The following is a 17,705-nucleotide window of genomic DNA, read 5'->3' as shown; positions in this document are numbered from 1 at the left end:
TCCGTTAACGATTTTGAAGCAAAACTGATTACACGGTGTTTACCGTGCTTATCTACCTGGATGAGCAAGCCCCCAAGCCCAACAGGACTGGCATCAGCCATCACCAGTGTTCTGTCTTCTCGTTGATAAAATCCCAGAGAAGATGAATTAGACAATGTTGTCTTGATTTGGTTGAAAGCATTTTCATGTTCGGCTAGCCAATTGAACGTGTTTCCTTTTCTTGTTAAATTTCTTAGCGGTGCATCCACCGTGGCCAAGTTTGGTAGAAAACGGTTTAAGTAGTTGGCTAGCCCCAGAAAGCTGCGTACCTCGTTAGTATTCTCAGGTCTTCGGAAAGCAGCCAGAGCTTCTATCTTAGCATCTGATGGTATTACTCCTGTACTTGTTATCTTATGACCAAGAAACTCGAGCTCCTCGACTCCAAATATACATTTGTCCCAGTTGAGTTGTACGTTCCATGCTTTTAATCTTGCCAATACCTGAATGAAATTAGGGATAGAAAAGAATACATAAACAAAACTAAATCAATAACTATCAATTTGAAACGATTTTATTCACACCTCTTAGTCAATTCAAGCAATTAATTAATAAGAAAAAAAAAAGTTTACATTAGATTGCTCCAGAAATGACTCTACCTTTTCGACACGTTCATCATGCTCCTTTTTATCCTTGCCTTCGATATAAACGTCATCAATGTACCACCAGGTCCCCTCACATCCAGCCAGTATCGCGTCCATTGTTTTCTGAAAAACCTCTGGTGCCGATACCAACCCGAAAGGCATGCGCTTAAATCTGTACAGTCCCCGTGCTGTGAGAAACACCATCGCATCTCTCGAAACTTCATCCAGTTCAAGTTGTAAAAATGAATCTTTGACATCTAGTTTGCTACGAATCATTTTTGGTCCAATTCTGGCAAGGAAATCATCGATCACTGGCATTGGGTGTCTTTCCCTCAAAACAGCTTCATTCACTCTTCTCAGATCAAGGCAAATCCTGGGTTCGCCATTCGCCTTCCCAACCACCACCAAGGGAGATACCCAGCTCACCGGCCCCTTCTTCTCTTCGATGATATCCCTCGCCATCAGCTCCTTAAGCTTGTCGTTAACGGCTTCTTCTAGTGGCACCGGAACTCTCCTCATTGGTTGAAATATTGGTTTGAAATTTGGATCCAAGTGGATATGCACGCAAACACCGGTGATCTTAGTAAGAGGTTCAAAATTTCCTGTTACCTGATCTATTCCCATGCCAACTTTCAATATTCCTAAACGTTTCGATGTAGTGTCTCCCAGAAGAGCGCGTTGTCCCCCCTGGACCACGAAAAACTCGGCTACCACCGATCTTGTACCAACCCAGACAACTGCTTTAAACGTACCTAATACCGTAAGCGGTATCGAGTTGGCATAACCCTTTAGCACACGGTCAGTTCCTTTTTTACAGCTGATCACTTCGATTCCCGATGACTTCAATTTCTCCCAATCAAAATCGGTAATCAGGTTTGCTTCTGCTCCAGAGTCTACCAACATCTGGTGTGAAACTCCACCAATCACGCATGTAACCATATTAGACTCGTTCCCCGAATAGAAAGCGTAATATGTTTTTGGTAAGTTAATCGTAGACGATTCACTAGACTCAATCGCATCTGATTCTCGAGTACCTTGCACGTCTTGAGCTGCATGATCAATCACCCGAATCCTCTTGGCGTCTGTCGCCTCTGCCTTCCCAGAAAAAGGCGCTTTAGCCTGCATTCGACATCGGACTTCAAAATGCCCTGGTTTATTGCAACGCTTGCATCGTTTTCCTCTGGCAGGGCATCGTGTGTCCGTGGATATATGTCCAAAAAGCCCACATTTAAAACATTTTATTTCAGAATTCTTGGACTTAAGTTGGAAGTCTCCAGTTGTCTTCGAGTTTGGGGGTTGATACCGCCGTTTGGCCTGAATATCGTACACACGCTCGTGTTGATTCAATTGTTCTCGGGTTGATCCAAAATCCTTCAATTGTCTTTGCACTCCCTCTAGTGACTTTCCGATTTCTTCAATTTCCTCTAATGAGCGATCCTTCTGCAAAATCTGTTTCCGCAGCTCGTCTGACACACAACCCTCTACTATGGTATCCGTTAGCATGATGTCCGTAAGGATCTTTGAAACGCTCGGTTCGAACTTGTCAACACCACACTCACTTATTTGTTGTCTAATCCTGATAACGAACTCGGCAAACCTTTCGCCTTCTTGTTGCTTCATCCTCCGTAAATTATGGCGCTCCAAGACGTCTTGTTGTCCCGGTTGAAAAAAATCATCGAATGATTGGATGGCCACATCATAGTATGCCTTCTCCAGAGATACCACTGCAAATCGCTCGCTGTTTGGAAGCGACTGGAATAACGCCTGTAACTGAGGCCCGCCGAGGTGCAGAAGTTTAGCTCGTTTTCGTTTCTGATCGGTAATGTCCTCCGCCTCGAAATAATATTCCAACGATCTTTTCCAAATCTGCCATTCTTTGTGTAATTTTGTTTTCTCCATTTCATTGCATCTAAAAGGTGGTATAATTCGTGTCAAATCCATCTGAAAAGCAACGTAAACGAGATGAAGAGAATGAAGAATAACAAATTTATGCTGCATGGCTAAAAATATTCAAAACAAAACTTTATTGCACATTTTATTGTTCCTTAACCATGATTAACTAATAGTAAAGTGAGCGTGTATACCACACCCAATTTTTTTAAACTGATATGACACCGCTTTTATATCGCAGCTGGTAAACTTTCCTTTATTTGGCAAAAATCACCTCCAATCCATCCCCAAACGAACCGGATCATAATCTTACCCGAATCAGTAATCATATTACCAATGATCGTCGAGACGAAAAAAAACCATCCTATTATCTACGGGTTGGTGATTCCCAAATCAGGTCTACATTATGTGAATCACCGATTCCACACACAATAACAGTAAAGCTTTCCACACTGACTCATCTTCACAACAAAACCGATTCCCAAATCGGACTTACACCGGTTTCTCTGATTTTCAAATATTAACAACAATCCGGAGAAAATACTTGCAAGATCACAAGAAACGTAACTCTATTTTTGATCCATTATTAGAATCATTCTGATTCCCAAATCAGATATTAGGTATGCCAACGTCTGATTCTCTAATCAGAAAATATATCTACCAACCAGTTCCCAAACAGGTTTTCACAAACTCTTCACGAGTTAACTTCTGGCTAGAATATCGTACGCCACCACTTACTTATCACAGTGCTTTAACCCTTCACCGGTACATATTAACTACTAGAACGAGAATCATTCAACATCTTTCCTTATCTATGTCTCGAATTTCCGAGCAATAACATTATCCAATGTTTTACGTCACCCCCAAATACACACACCTAAACAGATTTCTCACATCTGCACCTTCACAATTGCTCACATCTTTCCGCCAAACGATTTTTCCTCCGTTGTTCGTTTCAGCCATTTTGAATACTAAACCGAACGATGTTTCAAATGAACTTTTTCCATCGAATTAAATAGCTTTCTACATACCCTGCTACTTTTCCTCGTCGCCAAATGTAACAGCTCGATCCTGGAACTTGCTAATATAATTTTAAACGCACTTTTACACTTTTAAACCCATTCTTTTTTCTGCACTTTCTTTTCCTTCCTTCTGACCAGTCCAGTCTCTCGTTCCTCTTCCCCCTTCATCCTCCCTCTCCCTTTTTCCTCTCCCTCTCTAACCACTGTTCATCGCTCAAGGTATTCTTCTTTTCAGGTACGTCACCGTAGTAGAACCCTACACTTACGTTTCTTTTCACTTTTTTCTGCTACTTTCAATTAGGTTAAGAATATATTAAAATCACCTTGAAATTCCGCTGCTAGTTTTAGATGCAAATTGTAACACTCCAAAGTTGTCACGTTCAATACAATTACCGTTGTCTTCGTCTAAACATTTCCTTTCGTCTAAACATTTTTGGGAGCATCTCAAAATAACGCTACAAAACTATATGCAGTTTCTCTCGTAATCCAGTTGTCGGTGTACTGACCTTAGGTCATTCCAAAAAATATCGCACATATCATCTCCATTTAACAACAAATTCTTATTTAATTTACTTTTTTAGTGTAAAATAAGCTTAGGGATCATATGAGAAAAGTTTCGTTCTTGGAAAAATAGCGGAAGTTGAGGTATTAGGACATTTAAAGAAAAAAATGTGAACTGTAGAGTTAATGCAAATAACTGAATTCCAGGATTAAGGTATGTGCTAGCTCAATTAATTTTCCAATTACCCATGTAATGTTTGTATCGATTATAACATTACAATAAGACTTTCGATCCCTTACATAAGGTAAGAAATCGACACGTATTTAATGTATTTAATTGATATATAAATTAGAATATGTTTATGGAAAAATATACCAATTTTTATATGTTACCAATAATACACAACAATAATCCTCGACAGCATATCCCTCCATCCGCCCCTCGTCTGCCGCGCTGGAAAACGCGCGCATTAGACATGTTCGGTTTTTACACTCGCCGAATACTTACCAAAACTACACAGCAGAATAAAAGAGACGAAAATAGAAAACATGCATAGAATATTGCATGAAAAAGTATACCCTCACATTTCTGGCGGTTCAAAGAGCTTGTTTACATGGACTTAGAAAATTTTTGATTCCACCCAGTACAAGAAACTTGGATCGAATTGATTTAAATTCCAACACCTTGTAAACAAGCTCGCTGAACTATCATTTTTTCGAGCATTTCTCGACGAACATATGATTACGGCCTAAAAGCCAACTGTCAAAATCCACTTTGAATGGAAATTCCAGACAAACCGTTACTAGTCGAACACAGCTCACAACAGTTTATGAAAGAGAAAACTTTTCTCTTTCGTTTACTACCAACATCTGTAATTGGCGTGTAACGGTTTGTCCGGAATTTCCATTCAAAGTGGATTTTGACAGTTGGCTTTTAGGCCGTAATCATATGTTTGTCGGGATTTTTTCTCATATGACGTCATCTTGCAATGTCCCTTATTTCCCAGTCAAAACGGGCAAGTTGCTGGCTAACTGGGGGCTATTTGCCAACTCGGATGCGCTAATTGCCCTTCAATTTGCCAGCAAATTGCTGGCAATTAGGGGGCTATTTCAAATGCAACATTTGGGCGATTTGCCGCCGTCATTTTTTTGACGCCCAACCCGCCCTTAAATCGCCCCCAAATCACCCACGGAACGCGCCATTTAATCGTCCTTAATTGCTTAATATGAAAATTAAAAATAATACTTATTTTTGGATTCATTATCTACTCACATATACTTACCAGTATACTAGGTAATCACCACCAACTTATAGGAAGAATCAAGGGTTAAATTGGTATTGCACACCAAAACTTATCACAATCTGACGTTCAATAAGACTTTATGTCAGAGATCTTGTTCTACTATACTTACACAAGATTCCACAATTTTCTACATTCGTCGGCTAAATGAAGTGCACTAGACAAACAAAATACAAGTGAGAACACACCAATTGTTCAAAAAACAATTTTAAGCTTAAGCCAAACATGCACACCAAAAAATATTGAAATTTAAACGACATGTAAATCAATACGAATGTAAACATACATAGATTGAATCAAAAATTTGATTGAAAATTACGTTGAAATCAATTTAAGCATCAATCAGCATACAATTTTACACTTTCATTCGTGTAATATTACTTGTCATTCATTTTACAACAATATTCGAGTAAAAACACATTCATGTGCATTGGTTTTCCGTTTAAAGAAACTGTAATTTTCAATTCACGTGTAAAATTATAATAAAATTCGTTGAAGAAAGCACGACAAGTCGTGTGTATTTGTGGTGGAACTTAATTTTACATTTATATTCATGCTCCAAATATGTGCATGAAAATAAACTTAAAATTACAAAATATTTTTTTCTGTGTGAACCGCCATGTTTGCAAAACGCAAAAAATAACCAAGTCCATTTCAGCCGCCAGAAAATTTGTCTAAGTATTGAAATTGCCTTTAAATCGCATTCGCAAATTGTATTTGTTTCTAGGGGCAATTAGCACAGGCGAGTTGAGTTAAACGTCAAACTTTTTAAATCGCCTGACCATATTCGTCCGCATTTTTTTTGACAGGGTTCTGTTTCTCAGTGTGCATCGAGAAACAAAAATATACAGAGCCCGCTCATCACTCACTCCCGTCACGATTCCCATAGACTTATCCAGCTGCGTTAGTATTGTGCCGTTTTGACGTTTAAATTGGGAGGAAAACAAATCATTTGCACTGCGAATTGGGAGGAAAACAAACCGCTTGTGGGCTTAAGGGGAGGGCGGTAGTATAAAAATGCGAGATCTCGGTGTGCGTATTTTAAACGTCAGATATCTCAATGCGCACCCAAGAATACACCCCCAGTAAGCACACAACCAGTGAACGCCCAACGCACAAAGTCCGTAGCAGAAAAAACGAGACAGTCAGAAAAAACATGCCGCCTATGAAACTCTCCGTGTGGTGTGCATACGCACTTTTCAGTGAGTTCGTCCGTCTCACTTTCGTAATACCTTGGTTCTTCTCACACGTTCGCAGTAACAGCGCTCGTACAAAAGTGCTAAGCGGCGGGCACGGAGATGTATTCGTTTACCCCGCTTGTTTTCGCTCCTGACGATGCGACTACAGGGAGGGAAGAATATAAGAAATGTAAAAACCTCCGAGAAGCGATTTTTCGGCTCGTCACACTCCTGGAATCTATTTCTGCCGGCGTATTCCGCTATGTCCGACTATACTTTGGTACACTTTTACAGCGAATAAACGCCCAAAGCAGGTCCTGAAATGACAGCAATTTGTGGATTTCATTTCACAAACGACCAATCGACTACCAGTTATTTCAAAATTCCCTCCATCTTCTAATTTATTGAGCATTTTGATATATGTTTAAATTTATTCATTAAAACATTCAATAATTAATTTATTGATATTATTTTTATGCATTTGATGTTAACATAAATAATGAATAGGACGCTCTTGGTTTCTTCATCGTTCCTTCGCGATCTGTTGTGACCTGTGTTTCTTTGGTTACAATAAATCTGTGGTCACTGGGCCAGCTTAATGTAAACCCCTAGAAATTTGGTTATATTTGTAAATATTGTCATTAAATGTCTAAATGTGAAATAAATGTCATAGCTTCCGTGTGTTTGAAGGATGAGTATTTCATGTTTAGTAGTCTTCGGTTGGTGCCCGTCAATATTTATTCATTTATTTATTTACTTGTTTATTTATTTATTTATTTATTTATTTATTTATTTATTTATTTATTTATTTATTTATTTATTTATTTATTTATTTATTTATTTATTTATTTATTTATTTATTTATTTATTTATTTATTTATTTATTTATTTATTTATTTATTTATTTATTTATTTATTTATTTATTTATTTATTTATTTATTTATGTACTCAATTGTTTATATTATGTGTCAGATAGTATATTTACATTTTTTGTTTATTTGTTTATTTGGTGAAAATTATGCAATGTAAAGGTTATGCATGCAACCAATCTGATCTAAAAATTCAGATAAACTTTTTATACTGGCACCAACCCATACTTGTTTGTAAACAATGTTTTGCCCTGCTACGCTGTATACGACAAGAGGTCATCGATCGAGAGTGGAGATGGTTTCCGCTGGCACGGGGGAATAAAAAGGCCTTCGCGGGTCGAAAACAAGATCAATTAATGAAAGTTCGGTCCGAGGAGTGATGACCCGCAGCAGCATAGTCTCTCCGTCATACTGGGATAGTGCGTTTCACCCGTGATACAGAAAGTCGAAGTGGGATCAGTGCAGTGAAGCATGGCTCAGTCCTTCGAAAAATACTACTCACCGGAGTGACGCAAATTCTACTTTGGTCAAATGACGCCATTATAAAAAAGTGTTGTGAGGACTGATACAAAATTAAGACTAAACAAGCAACAAACCCCACTCGACAGTGCGTAGAAGTAGCCCGCGAAAGCTTATGTGCAGTGTATCACTCCCGGACCTTTCCCGAAACGCAGGCCAACGTTACACGGCCGAGTTGCCGCAGCTACTGGACCTTGACTGACGGATCCACCCGGTCTGATTACGTCATCAGCTGTTCCTGTACCTGCCCACCATCGCCGTCCCGGAAACCCACCTGAAGCTGAATGTCGACCAATGTTCGTCTCGGTTGCAACGATCTTTAGTGTTTAAATAATTGTAAGGTCTTGTCTAATTAAGCTGTTTCATATAATTATGTGATGTCCTTGTGGTTTATTTAGTACACTAAATAGTTCATTTTTGTACTTATTTTGCCCAGAGACCAACGGTAGGGTTGAAAGTCCGCCCAGTGTGAAATTCTCCAGGAGACCGCGGTAAAACGACCCAAATGCTCGTGTTGAAGTGTACCGTTAGATGTAGTGAAATGTGCTAGTCCGAGTAATTTGTAATAATTCGTAACAATTCGTGTCCATAAAATGTTCATCCTACAGAGACTGCAAAGGAATAGTGGCCCAACTACGAACCCTTTTGTATCCAATCGATGTATAACCACATTATTAGTTGTTAGAAAGTTAGAATAAATGCCAAGGGAGCTAATTCTTATGCAACAGTAAATCAAAGCGAGAATGGAAGTAAATCCGGGAAGGTTGCTCGCATTTCCTCTCTTGCTTTTATGTATATTGGTTTCGACCTTTATGTCGTTTGCAAACTATTCTCTTATATATTCCAAGGCCCCTTGCTTTCCTGTGAACTATAGAGTTTTGCTGAATTTTCTGATAACCAATAATTACAAATCGTTTCATTTGCAACTGTTCAGCAAGTCTAAAATTGTTAGTTACTAAATCGCTGTTCGTTCTTTTATAAATAAAGGTTTAAGAGCAAACCAAATACAGAAACCAATCAGAATTTCGCTAATAAAAAAAATCATAGCAAAATTTTACGTCTCTTACGCTAGATATGAATATTTTGAAATTTAATACAAGATCATTAAAATTTAATTTCGACAAAATAGTGCAGGAATTTAAACATGTTGTTCAGTGCAACGTGAGCTAGTAATGTTTAACTTCTTGAATTATTACGATGATGGCCCCACCTCATTCTCCCACAAAGGTGTTAGGTCAACAATTTATCTAAAAGGTAATTAAAATAATTAAAAATCATCTTGCAGACCGAAATTTTTAAGCTGGTTCCCCTAGAGAGTCCACATATTTTTCACAAAAAAAATGTATGGTACCGAAAATACCGGTACTGGCTTTCGTTCAGTACCGGTATTACGGTACCAAAAATGGGTCGGTGTTCCCGGGATTTTCAGTACCGGTATTACCGGTACCACAACCCTAATTATAGTAGGGCAAGGTGGGGCAAATCCGACCGTTGGGTAAACCTGACCTCCCTCTGTTGCCGAAAATCAGAAGCACTACGCGAACTAATATCAATGTTGTCGTGTAGAGCATCGAAAATAATCATAATGGTGGTATGACAGCATTTCATTAGTCTACATTGAGATGCTCATACGACAAAAAGTGTGTTTTTACAACTTTTGATTCGACTTCTGTGCATCATTGACTACAGGATATTTCTGATTGTTAAAGTGATTGCTTAATAAATGTAAGTGGATTTAAATTCTTTGATTAAATTCCTACAAAGTGCATAGAAGAATTTAGTTCAACCTTTTTCATATTTTTTTTTTAATTGCATCGTAATGAAAAATGACGCGGTGGGGCAAATCCGACCACTAAATATTGGGGTAAATCCGACCGCTTTTTTGCGAAGAAAATTTTTATTTTTCAGGTTGAAATATATTTTTATAGCTATTATTTATTATTTTTATGCAAAATGGTTCATATCTGCAAACAAAAGACACAAAAACGTGATGATTATAGTATTCGTCGAGCAATTGCTCCGATGCAAATGGGTATCATTGCTCATGGTTTTAGCATTCCAAGTTTGACATTGAACTCCATTTTCTTCATGTTACAATTCAATAACACAACATTCATTGATTTTTAATTGAAAAACCATAAAGTTTGGATAATAGCTGCACTAAATCAACCAAAAACATAGGGGGTCGGGTTTACCCCACCATTTTTGAAAACAGCAAAAATGAACATTTTTGTAAAACACTTGTATCACAAGATATTCCCAAGATCCAAATAAAATACTATATATAGAAAGTTGCCCAGGAGTCTAACCTTTAGTTTGGTATATAAAACGACTTGATCCGATGTAAAATGAGCATTTTACAGCCAAAACCATTTACTAGGTCGGATTTGCCCCACCTTACCCTATATTTTTTACCATTTTTTTTGTTAACCATTTTTGTTAACGACCTATTGAGTTAATTTGTCAACAGTTTTTTTCGGCATTTAATTAGCAAGGGACTGGAAGGTGAAGTATATTTTTCAATATTTAGAGCCATAGTACTCAAGGGAGAGCAAGGTGTTGAAAGGAGAAAGTTTAGAAAAGCGTGGAAGGATCATATATGCAAGCTTAGAGCTCACCGGCGACTTAACCCTTTGTCTGCTACCGTAGTGGTCAAGGTCTTTTGGCATTAGAAATGCGAATCACCTGAGTCTACGGCATGTCCGAACAAGCGTAAAGTAACTTGTTACTTCATGCTGTCGGTTCCGACAGCATGAAGTAACAAGTTACTTTACGCTTGTTCGGACATGCCGTAGACTCAGGTGATTCGCATTTCTAATGCCAAAAGACCTTGACCACTACGGTAGCAGACAAAGGGTTAAGTCGCCGGTGAGCTCTAAGCTTGCATATATGATCCTTCCACGCTTTTCTAAACTTTCTCCTTTCAACACCTTGCTCTCCCTTGAGTACTATGGCTCTAAATATTGAAAAATATACTTCACCTTCCAGTCCCTTGCTAATTAAATGCCGAAAAAAACTGTTGACAAAAAAAACCTTACCCTATACCATTTCAATAACATGCTGTAATTTTTCTATGCAAAAATACCGACAAACGACTTAGTGACGGAGCTTTTTGTAGAACGTCTCTGGAAAAACATGATTTGCGATGTTACCTGCCATTCCAAAACTACTTAACCGATATCTTTCAAACTAAGCATTAAGTGAAGGTAACTTCGATGTAGAAGTTTAAATGTTCTTAATTTCGCGTTAAACTGTCTTTCATGGAACGAGATGGATGCATAATATAGTGAAATTTCGTGAAGCAGCTCTCGATCGGGTAAATCGTTGAATTGTTTTATAGAAAATTTTCTGACTGATCGAGTTTCTATACGTATGTCAGATTTCTACAAGAGCTACTACACTGAAAAGAAACGTTAAAGACAGAGTTTCTTTTCAGTTAAGCAACAAATGAACAGTTCCGTAAGGAAGCAATATGGATACATTACTGTTAACACCGTTCTTCAAAGTGTTGTTTTAATGTAAACTGATCGTCACTTGTGATGTAAAGCTATATCTTCTGGAAATATTTCTTGACTGATGTCGCATTAAGAGCCAAGCAACCCATCAATCGAATATTAACGTAGAAAAAGAATCGTAAAAATAACTACAAAGCCTCAAAATCGTTACGACAGTCAATATTAGTCTGTAGAAATTGATTTGTATTCGCATAATACTACAAACATGATCAAAATACGCCATTTGATTTAGAATCACGTTTTAAATCGTGTTCAATCTGAGTTGGTCGTGTAGCAATGATAACCTATATTTATATAGCAACAAATATTCCAATCATTCAAAATCGTATTTTTTCACAATTCACAATATGATCATATTATGCTTCATTCAATGTCATATGAACAACTTAATAAAATCATTGTGGTACGCATCAAAGTCGTCTTCATGTGCAGGCATAGTCATTAGGCAACATAAACATATACACGACTTCGATATAGAGCACAACGACTTCAAAAAGTTAAATACGACTTAAAATTTCACAATTTCACTTATATTGCGAATATTTATCGGATTTGCGTTGCTCTACTTGAAGATAAGGTATGATTACAAAATATTGCTATGTTTGTCATGATTTAAATAGTTCTGTTTAGTGGTCCATGTGCTGCAATCCAAATGTCTCAAGTTCGAATACTGCTCTACGATAAAACCATCCCTTCCTATTTTTAGTACGTGTTTTGTGGTATTAAAAATACTTCCTGTTCCTAGTTTTTGCTCTTCTTTATTATATTATATATTTTAAAACTAACGGCAAAAACAATACAATCTTATTGCATCATATTTCAAATTACTCAAAATTATAGCTTAAGTCTGTATCATTCCCAAATGATACTGAACCGGAGTTTGAATATCAAACTAACAATGCAGCTCTATTTAGGTTATTTGTTGAAGTTTGAAAACGTTTAGTACGATACGGTAAACACATTTCAGGAGTGTAGTAGATTTTCAATAAATTCTTTTTTTTAAATTTTCGGTCAACGTGCCTTATGCACAACCCCGAAATGTAAAAATAATTTCTTGTGATGAAGGGTGTACAAAACCTGCAGTAGCTGGTTGTTTAGCTATTTTGCAATGAACTGCATCCAACCGGTGCTCCAATCAAATTATAATGAGGGTTCAACACGTCAAATTAGTGTGGCTAAAAATTGGCGTGGAACAATTATCGAAACTACACATCTGAACCGTCAATTGGACACTTCCATCAAGTGTCTTGTAACATTTCAGACCCACGCTATAGAAGGCATTAGCGTAGTGCTGAGAAGGTCAAAAGGCACGATGAGAATTGGTGCAATTGATGAATAATGTTCGCAGCCGGCAGCCAACGGAGAATGTACCTAATTCAGAGATGCCAAAACTACTAGTTACACCGAATCTGATCGGGTTTCTCAATCGGCCTTTTAAGTTGGTAATGTTGACGACTCGGCGAGAGATGAGATGCTGAACATTGCTTCGAATGATTTAGTGTAAGCGATTAGCCTATTTTTAGTAGTCACAATCTTAGTCAGTGGCGGATCTAGAGGGAGGGTCCTGGGGGTCCGGATCCCCCTTGAAATATTTTAACTTGCTGAGAAATTTTAAATTAGTTTCTATTTTCAATTCGTTCTAAGCTCAAAATCCTCCCAAACCAGATGAGACAATCAAAACTGATTTTGATAAAATGAGGTTATATCTTATTACGTGTTATGTAATGAACATTTTAAAACCGAAATTTCAAACCCCCTTCGATTTTTTTTTTCTGTATCCGTCCCTGATATTAGTCAACTGCAAAATAACCAATCCTGCAAGGATTTGGACAACGAAAGCGACTTTATTTCTTTCTGGTAATCTAGTAATTTTAGTCGAAACAAGCGGTTCAAAACAGTATCCGATTTAGAGCGAGTGAGAATCGTATATTAATGAATAAACGTGTAAAATACTACGGATTGTAATTTTGGGTCCCCTAATTGTCAGAAGCCTTTAATTTGGAAGCATATGAAACCTTTAGTAGTATTAATAGTTTATTTCGCTATAAGGAAGGTAAAAACCATCACTACGGCTCTTCCTCCTCCTGTCCACGCCAGTTCACCTACTTTAATTTTGTTAATTGATGCTGCTAAGAACTAGCTGCAACTCAACAGCTCACTAATCTTTGCCAGGAAATCGACAGCCGTCGCCAGCAACAACTGAAAGGTGAACAACCTTCCACTATAACCGGCTGGTGCGGCCAACAATGACGAATGAGGTTATTTTTGACAGCACAACAACAATTAAAACTAATCCGGAACGTTCACGCTTGGTTGGCTCGGTGGTACCCACGCGCGCTCAAGTGCATGAACCCTGGCGCGAAAATCCGACGCCACATGCGAAAGTCATTTGGCGAAAGAGCCGGCGTTTTCCATCATGTTATAATACGGTAGATATACATACAGACAGACACACAGCCAGTCAAAGACAACTAGCAGAAAGGTGGAAATTCAATGTCACAATTAACATGATGCACTTGCAAGAGTCGTACCGTGGGCAAATGGGGAAGACTAATTCGTTGTTGTGTTTTTTTCTCAGTACAGTTTAATGAGCAGCGTCATGTAGGTTATTTGAAAAAAAATTAACTTCAGTAATGACCGTGACGAGCGTGTTGCGACGTAGACGGCGCCGAAAAGCTCATCAGCGGAAGACGAAAGAGCCACCGCATTTCGGAAGACAAACATAAGCGAAACGCGCACATGTGCATTTGTTTAGGCGGCGCGCAACCCAAGGAAGTCATTTCACGGTGGGGAAACTGAGAAGTGAATTTGCAGATTGTTTTTTTGGAGATTGAAAGAATAATAAGCAAAGGAGAGATGAAGAGAAAATAATCAAGTTTTTTCACCTTCACTGAGATCAGAGGATTTCGCCAGGCGCGATCGAAATCGTTAAGCTGAATTCGGATTCGGATTTTATTGTGGTTCGTTTGCGCTTTTATTTGCTTATAGATATAATAGCGAAACACGGACAAATGGGCACACGCGAACGTTTATAACAGAATTAATTAATTTACCTTGCCAAATCGAACAACTGCGTCTGAAAATAGCGGAAGCGGTGAGTCGAGTCGAAAGAAAAGTGTGTCTATAGGGGAGAAAACATAATTTCGTTCGAAGTGACCCGTCAGTTTCGCTATTGAAAGTCAGCCGCTCCGCTTTCGACAGGTGTCAATCAATAATTGTTGGCAGTCACACGCGTGACAGGTATTATGAGAGATGGCATTTTAGCTGCAGGAAAAGTTATACCTTTGGTGCTATATTTCCGTGTGGCGAGTTGGGGAACTGACCTGTAATGGAAGAAAAGAAAACGTGTTAGAATTATGTGTGTGAGTGAACACCATTGAATAGTCGTTTTAGTGCTATTTCGATCTAATTGTGTTTCGCTCGTTTCGGAAATTTTTGTATCGATGGGAGGAGACAGTGACAAGAAAACAATTTTCGTCTATCGGGGTTCTCCTAAATCGATTCCTAGTATTACTAGAAAAGTCTACTGCAAATTGAAACTAAATAACACATGTAGTGACTTTTTACGTCGATTTTTCAGTAGCGACCAGTAGCATTCGAGCTCCATTTGTAAACACGATTAACATAGTGCTGTGGTACTAGTTGTCTCTTTCGCATCATCATCAGCGTTGACTCTTTTTGCTTTGTGCGCTTGGATTCAATGTTTAAGGCGAATGTGTAGGTAGGTATATCTAATTGGTTAACAGGGTTACCATATTCACAGATTTTTCTGTAACGTCACAGATTTTTTTCACAATTTTTGATCGCAGATTTTTGGCATCTTGATGAAAATTTCAAAGATTTTTGAAAAAAATGTGATTTTTCACAGATTTTTCGGAATTATATCACAGATTTTTTTCCTGTTTCAGTTATCACAGATGGTAAAAAGATATTTTTGGACGAAACAGATTTCAATTTCGCTTCCCTATTTCTTTGCGGCTGCACGCGTAACCTGCATGATAGCAACCTGTGCTTTCGTTGCGCAAAGACGAAAATTTTCTTAGCAACAAATTTACGCGGATCGATGGAAAGCGCAACGAAAGTTTATTATTTACGTTCGATTAATTCATTGATTCATTTCCACTTCACGTGATTCATTTCCACTCAGCCTATCCTTTTTTGATTCTACTAATAGGTACATACTACAAAGCCTATTTACACTGCCACTCGAAAAACCAAAAGTTCAAATATAATTTTTTTTTCGATTCTTGTATATTTATAGTTTCGATATATGCTTAAGACCACTGCATTTGCTACATTTGTATGCGTGCTTTAGTAAAGTTACAATAATGGCAAAATATAACTAGAAAGCTTGGTCTATACATGAAATGTGATTATATTGTCTAAAATTTGATTTTTCTTCACCGGTCCGGCTTTTTTACCACACACAAGCGAAAAGTTTATACAATTTTAAAAGCTGATCTTGTGCTATAAAGATTTAGTTCCAGATATTAGCTCGATCACGGTTTTCTGTTTTCTTTCTTATCTTATCAAATATGTTTAATTCGATTCGATCACCTACTACAAATGAAATGACCTGATAACCAAGAAGGTTTGGTTCAATATGTAACATTCGACCTTGATTGGTTGTGCTTAAACTATACGTAAGAAATATATTTGATTTATTATAAATCTAAATGTACTAAGAGAATACTTTACGTTAAGTAGTATAGACCTACGTCTACAGTTCGTGCAACCCCATAGAACTGCCCTTTGTAGTTTTTTTTTTTGATAAAATAGGAGCCAAATATCTTGCATTTGCAGTTCTTGGATATTGACGGTTCATCGAAGTCTTGTTGGCCACATTGACCACCATAGACGGTTCTGGAAGTGCCCGAAAAAACTGCCATCTTTCAAAATTAAAAAAACTCACATCAGTTTTTCGGAGATGGTTGGGCCATTATCTTTGCTATGTTATTACAGAGGTCTCTTGTGTTGCTTGAACTATATCTACGGTAGAGAACATCATTGACGACTGTCATTTCAGCTGTTACCGTGGATCAGTCGTATTAGTTACGGCGTCCTTTAGGTTTTCACGTATTGCTCTGCGAAAACGAATTGTCTTTTGTCCTCAGTACTATACATTTGATCAATGCAAAAAAATGTCAAGCTAGTTTTTTCTTACGTAAAAATTAATGCTGAATGCGAGTTTTAGTCAGTTTTTCGATAGTTTTGCTTTTGGAAAAAACACGGACATCCAGAAGGAACATACCGTTTGGGGACACTAGGGGTTATTACTATAATGTAAATTTCAATTGTTTGGCAGTAAAATTGTGTGTAATTTCGTGCGAAAAACGCGAAGAATATACAGAAGCAATTGCATCTGTTCAAGATGGCGCCAGTATTCGATCAGCTTCTAAAAAATTCAAGGTTCCGTTCGAAACATTACGTGCTCGTGTGAAAGAGCTTGTAATTAATGAAAGCGCGTCAGATATTGCGCGTGAGTTAACAATATAATAATTTAAGGTGTTGTTGAAGTGAATCATCGAAAAAGAGGAATCCAAAAAAACAATGGTTCGAAGCGAAAACGTGATCGTCGCACAGCTAACCACATGAACCGGAATGCACAACTTCAATTCCACACTCTGACGACAACGATGGCACCGAAGAAGTTTTTCGCAAGTATAATGCCAGAAGCAGCAGCTGAAAAAATATGTTTTACATTTCTTACAAAAGAAATGTATAGGATTCTAACTTTGAAAACTTTTTCCGAGGCCCGGAGGGCCGATTCTCATATACCAATCGACTCAGATTGACAAATTGAGACAATGTCTGCATGAATGTGTGCATGTGTGTGTGGGTATGTATGTATGTGCACTAATGTCATGTAATTATCTTAGCAACCGCTGATCCGATCTCAACGAAATTAGTTTCAAAAGAAAGGCCTAACATTGCCATTTGACACTATTATTTTTATTTTTCAGTATGTTGTTTACTTTTTGAGATATGGGTGATTTTGTATGGGTGTATATTAATATACAGAACATCAAGTAATTCACCTAGTAGTGAGATAAAAGATTTCTAATATAATTATACTCGTGGTATCACCGAAAGCAACCGTATTTTTGAATCCCAAAACTCTAGCGAAAATTTAGCTCTTTTGCAAGATTTAGGTTATACAGTAATGACCCGTTTTTATCAGCTCCTTGGCAAATTTTAAGCTGATAAAACAGTGACATTGATAAAATCCGGACAAACATTTTTCTGTCTTTTTAATAAACCGATGCTCTTAAAATATTCTTCTTTGTTC

At 37.7% G+C, this 17,705-nt stretch overlaps 2 protein-coding genes across 6 annotated transcripts in view; both read right to left on the bottom strand.

The window, feature by feature from the left end:
- LOC131684772 (uncharacterized) overlaps positions 1 to 17,705 on the bottom strand; it is a 736,395-nt gene that overhangs the window by 658,738 nt on the left and 59,952 nt on the right. The window lies entirely within an intron of this gene.
- Positions 50 to 3,648, bottom strand: LOC131684771 (uncharacterized protein K02A2.6-like). Its single transcript, XM_058967905.1, has 2 exons — positions 3,388 to 3,648; positions 50 to 2,561 (listed from the first exon to the last, which is right to left on the bottom strand). The coding sequence occupies exon 2, from the start codon at positions 2,559 to 2,561 to the stop codon at positions 585 to 587; it is 1,977 nt and encodes a 658-aa protein (XP_058823888.1). The 5' UTR covers positions 3,388 to 3,648; the 3' UTR covers positions 50 to 584.

This window comes from Topomyia yanbarensis, chromosome 2 (assembly GCF_030247195.1).
Source record: "Topomyia yanbarensis strain Yona2022 chromosome 2, ASM3024719v1, whole genome shotgun sequence".
In the NCBI taxonomy this organism is placed as follows: Eukaryota; Metazoa; Arthropoda; class Insecta; order Diptera; family Culicidae; genus Topomyia; species Topomyia yanbarensis.
Note: the sequence above shows the minus strand (reverse complement) of the source record. Positions and strands in the feature narration are given on the sequence as shown.

Coding starts and splice junctions, on each gene's coding strand:
- LOC131684771 (XM_058967905.1), bottom strand. CDS start 2,561: ATGGATTTGACACGAATTATACCACCTTTTAGATGCAATGAAATGGAG.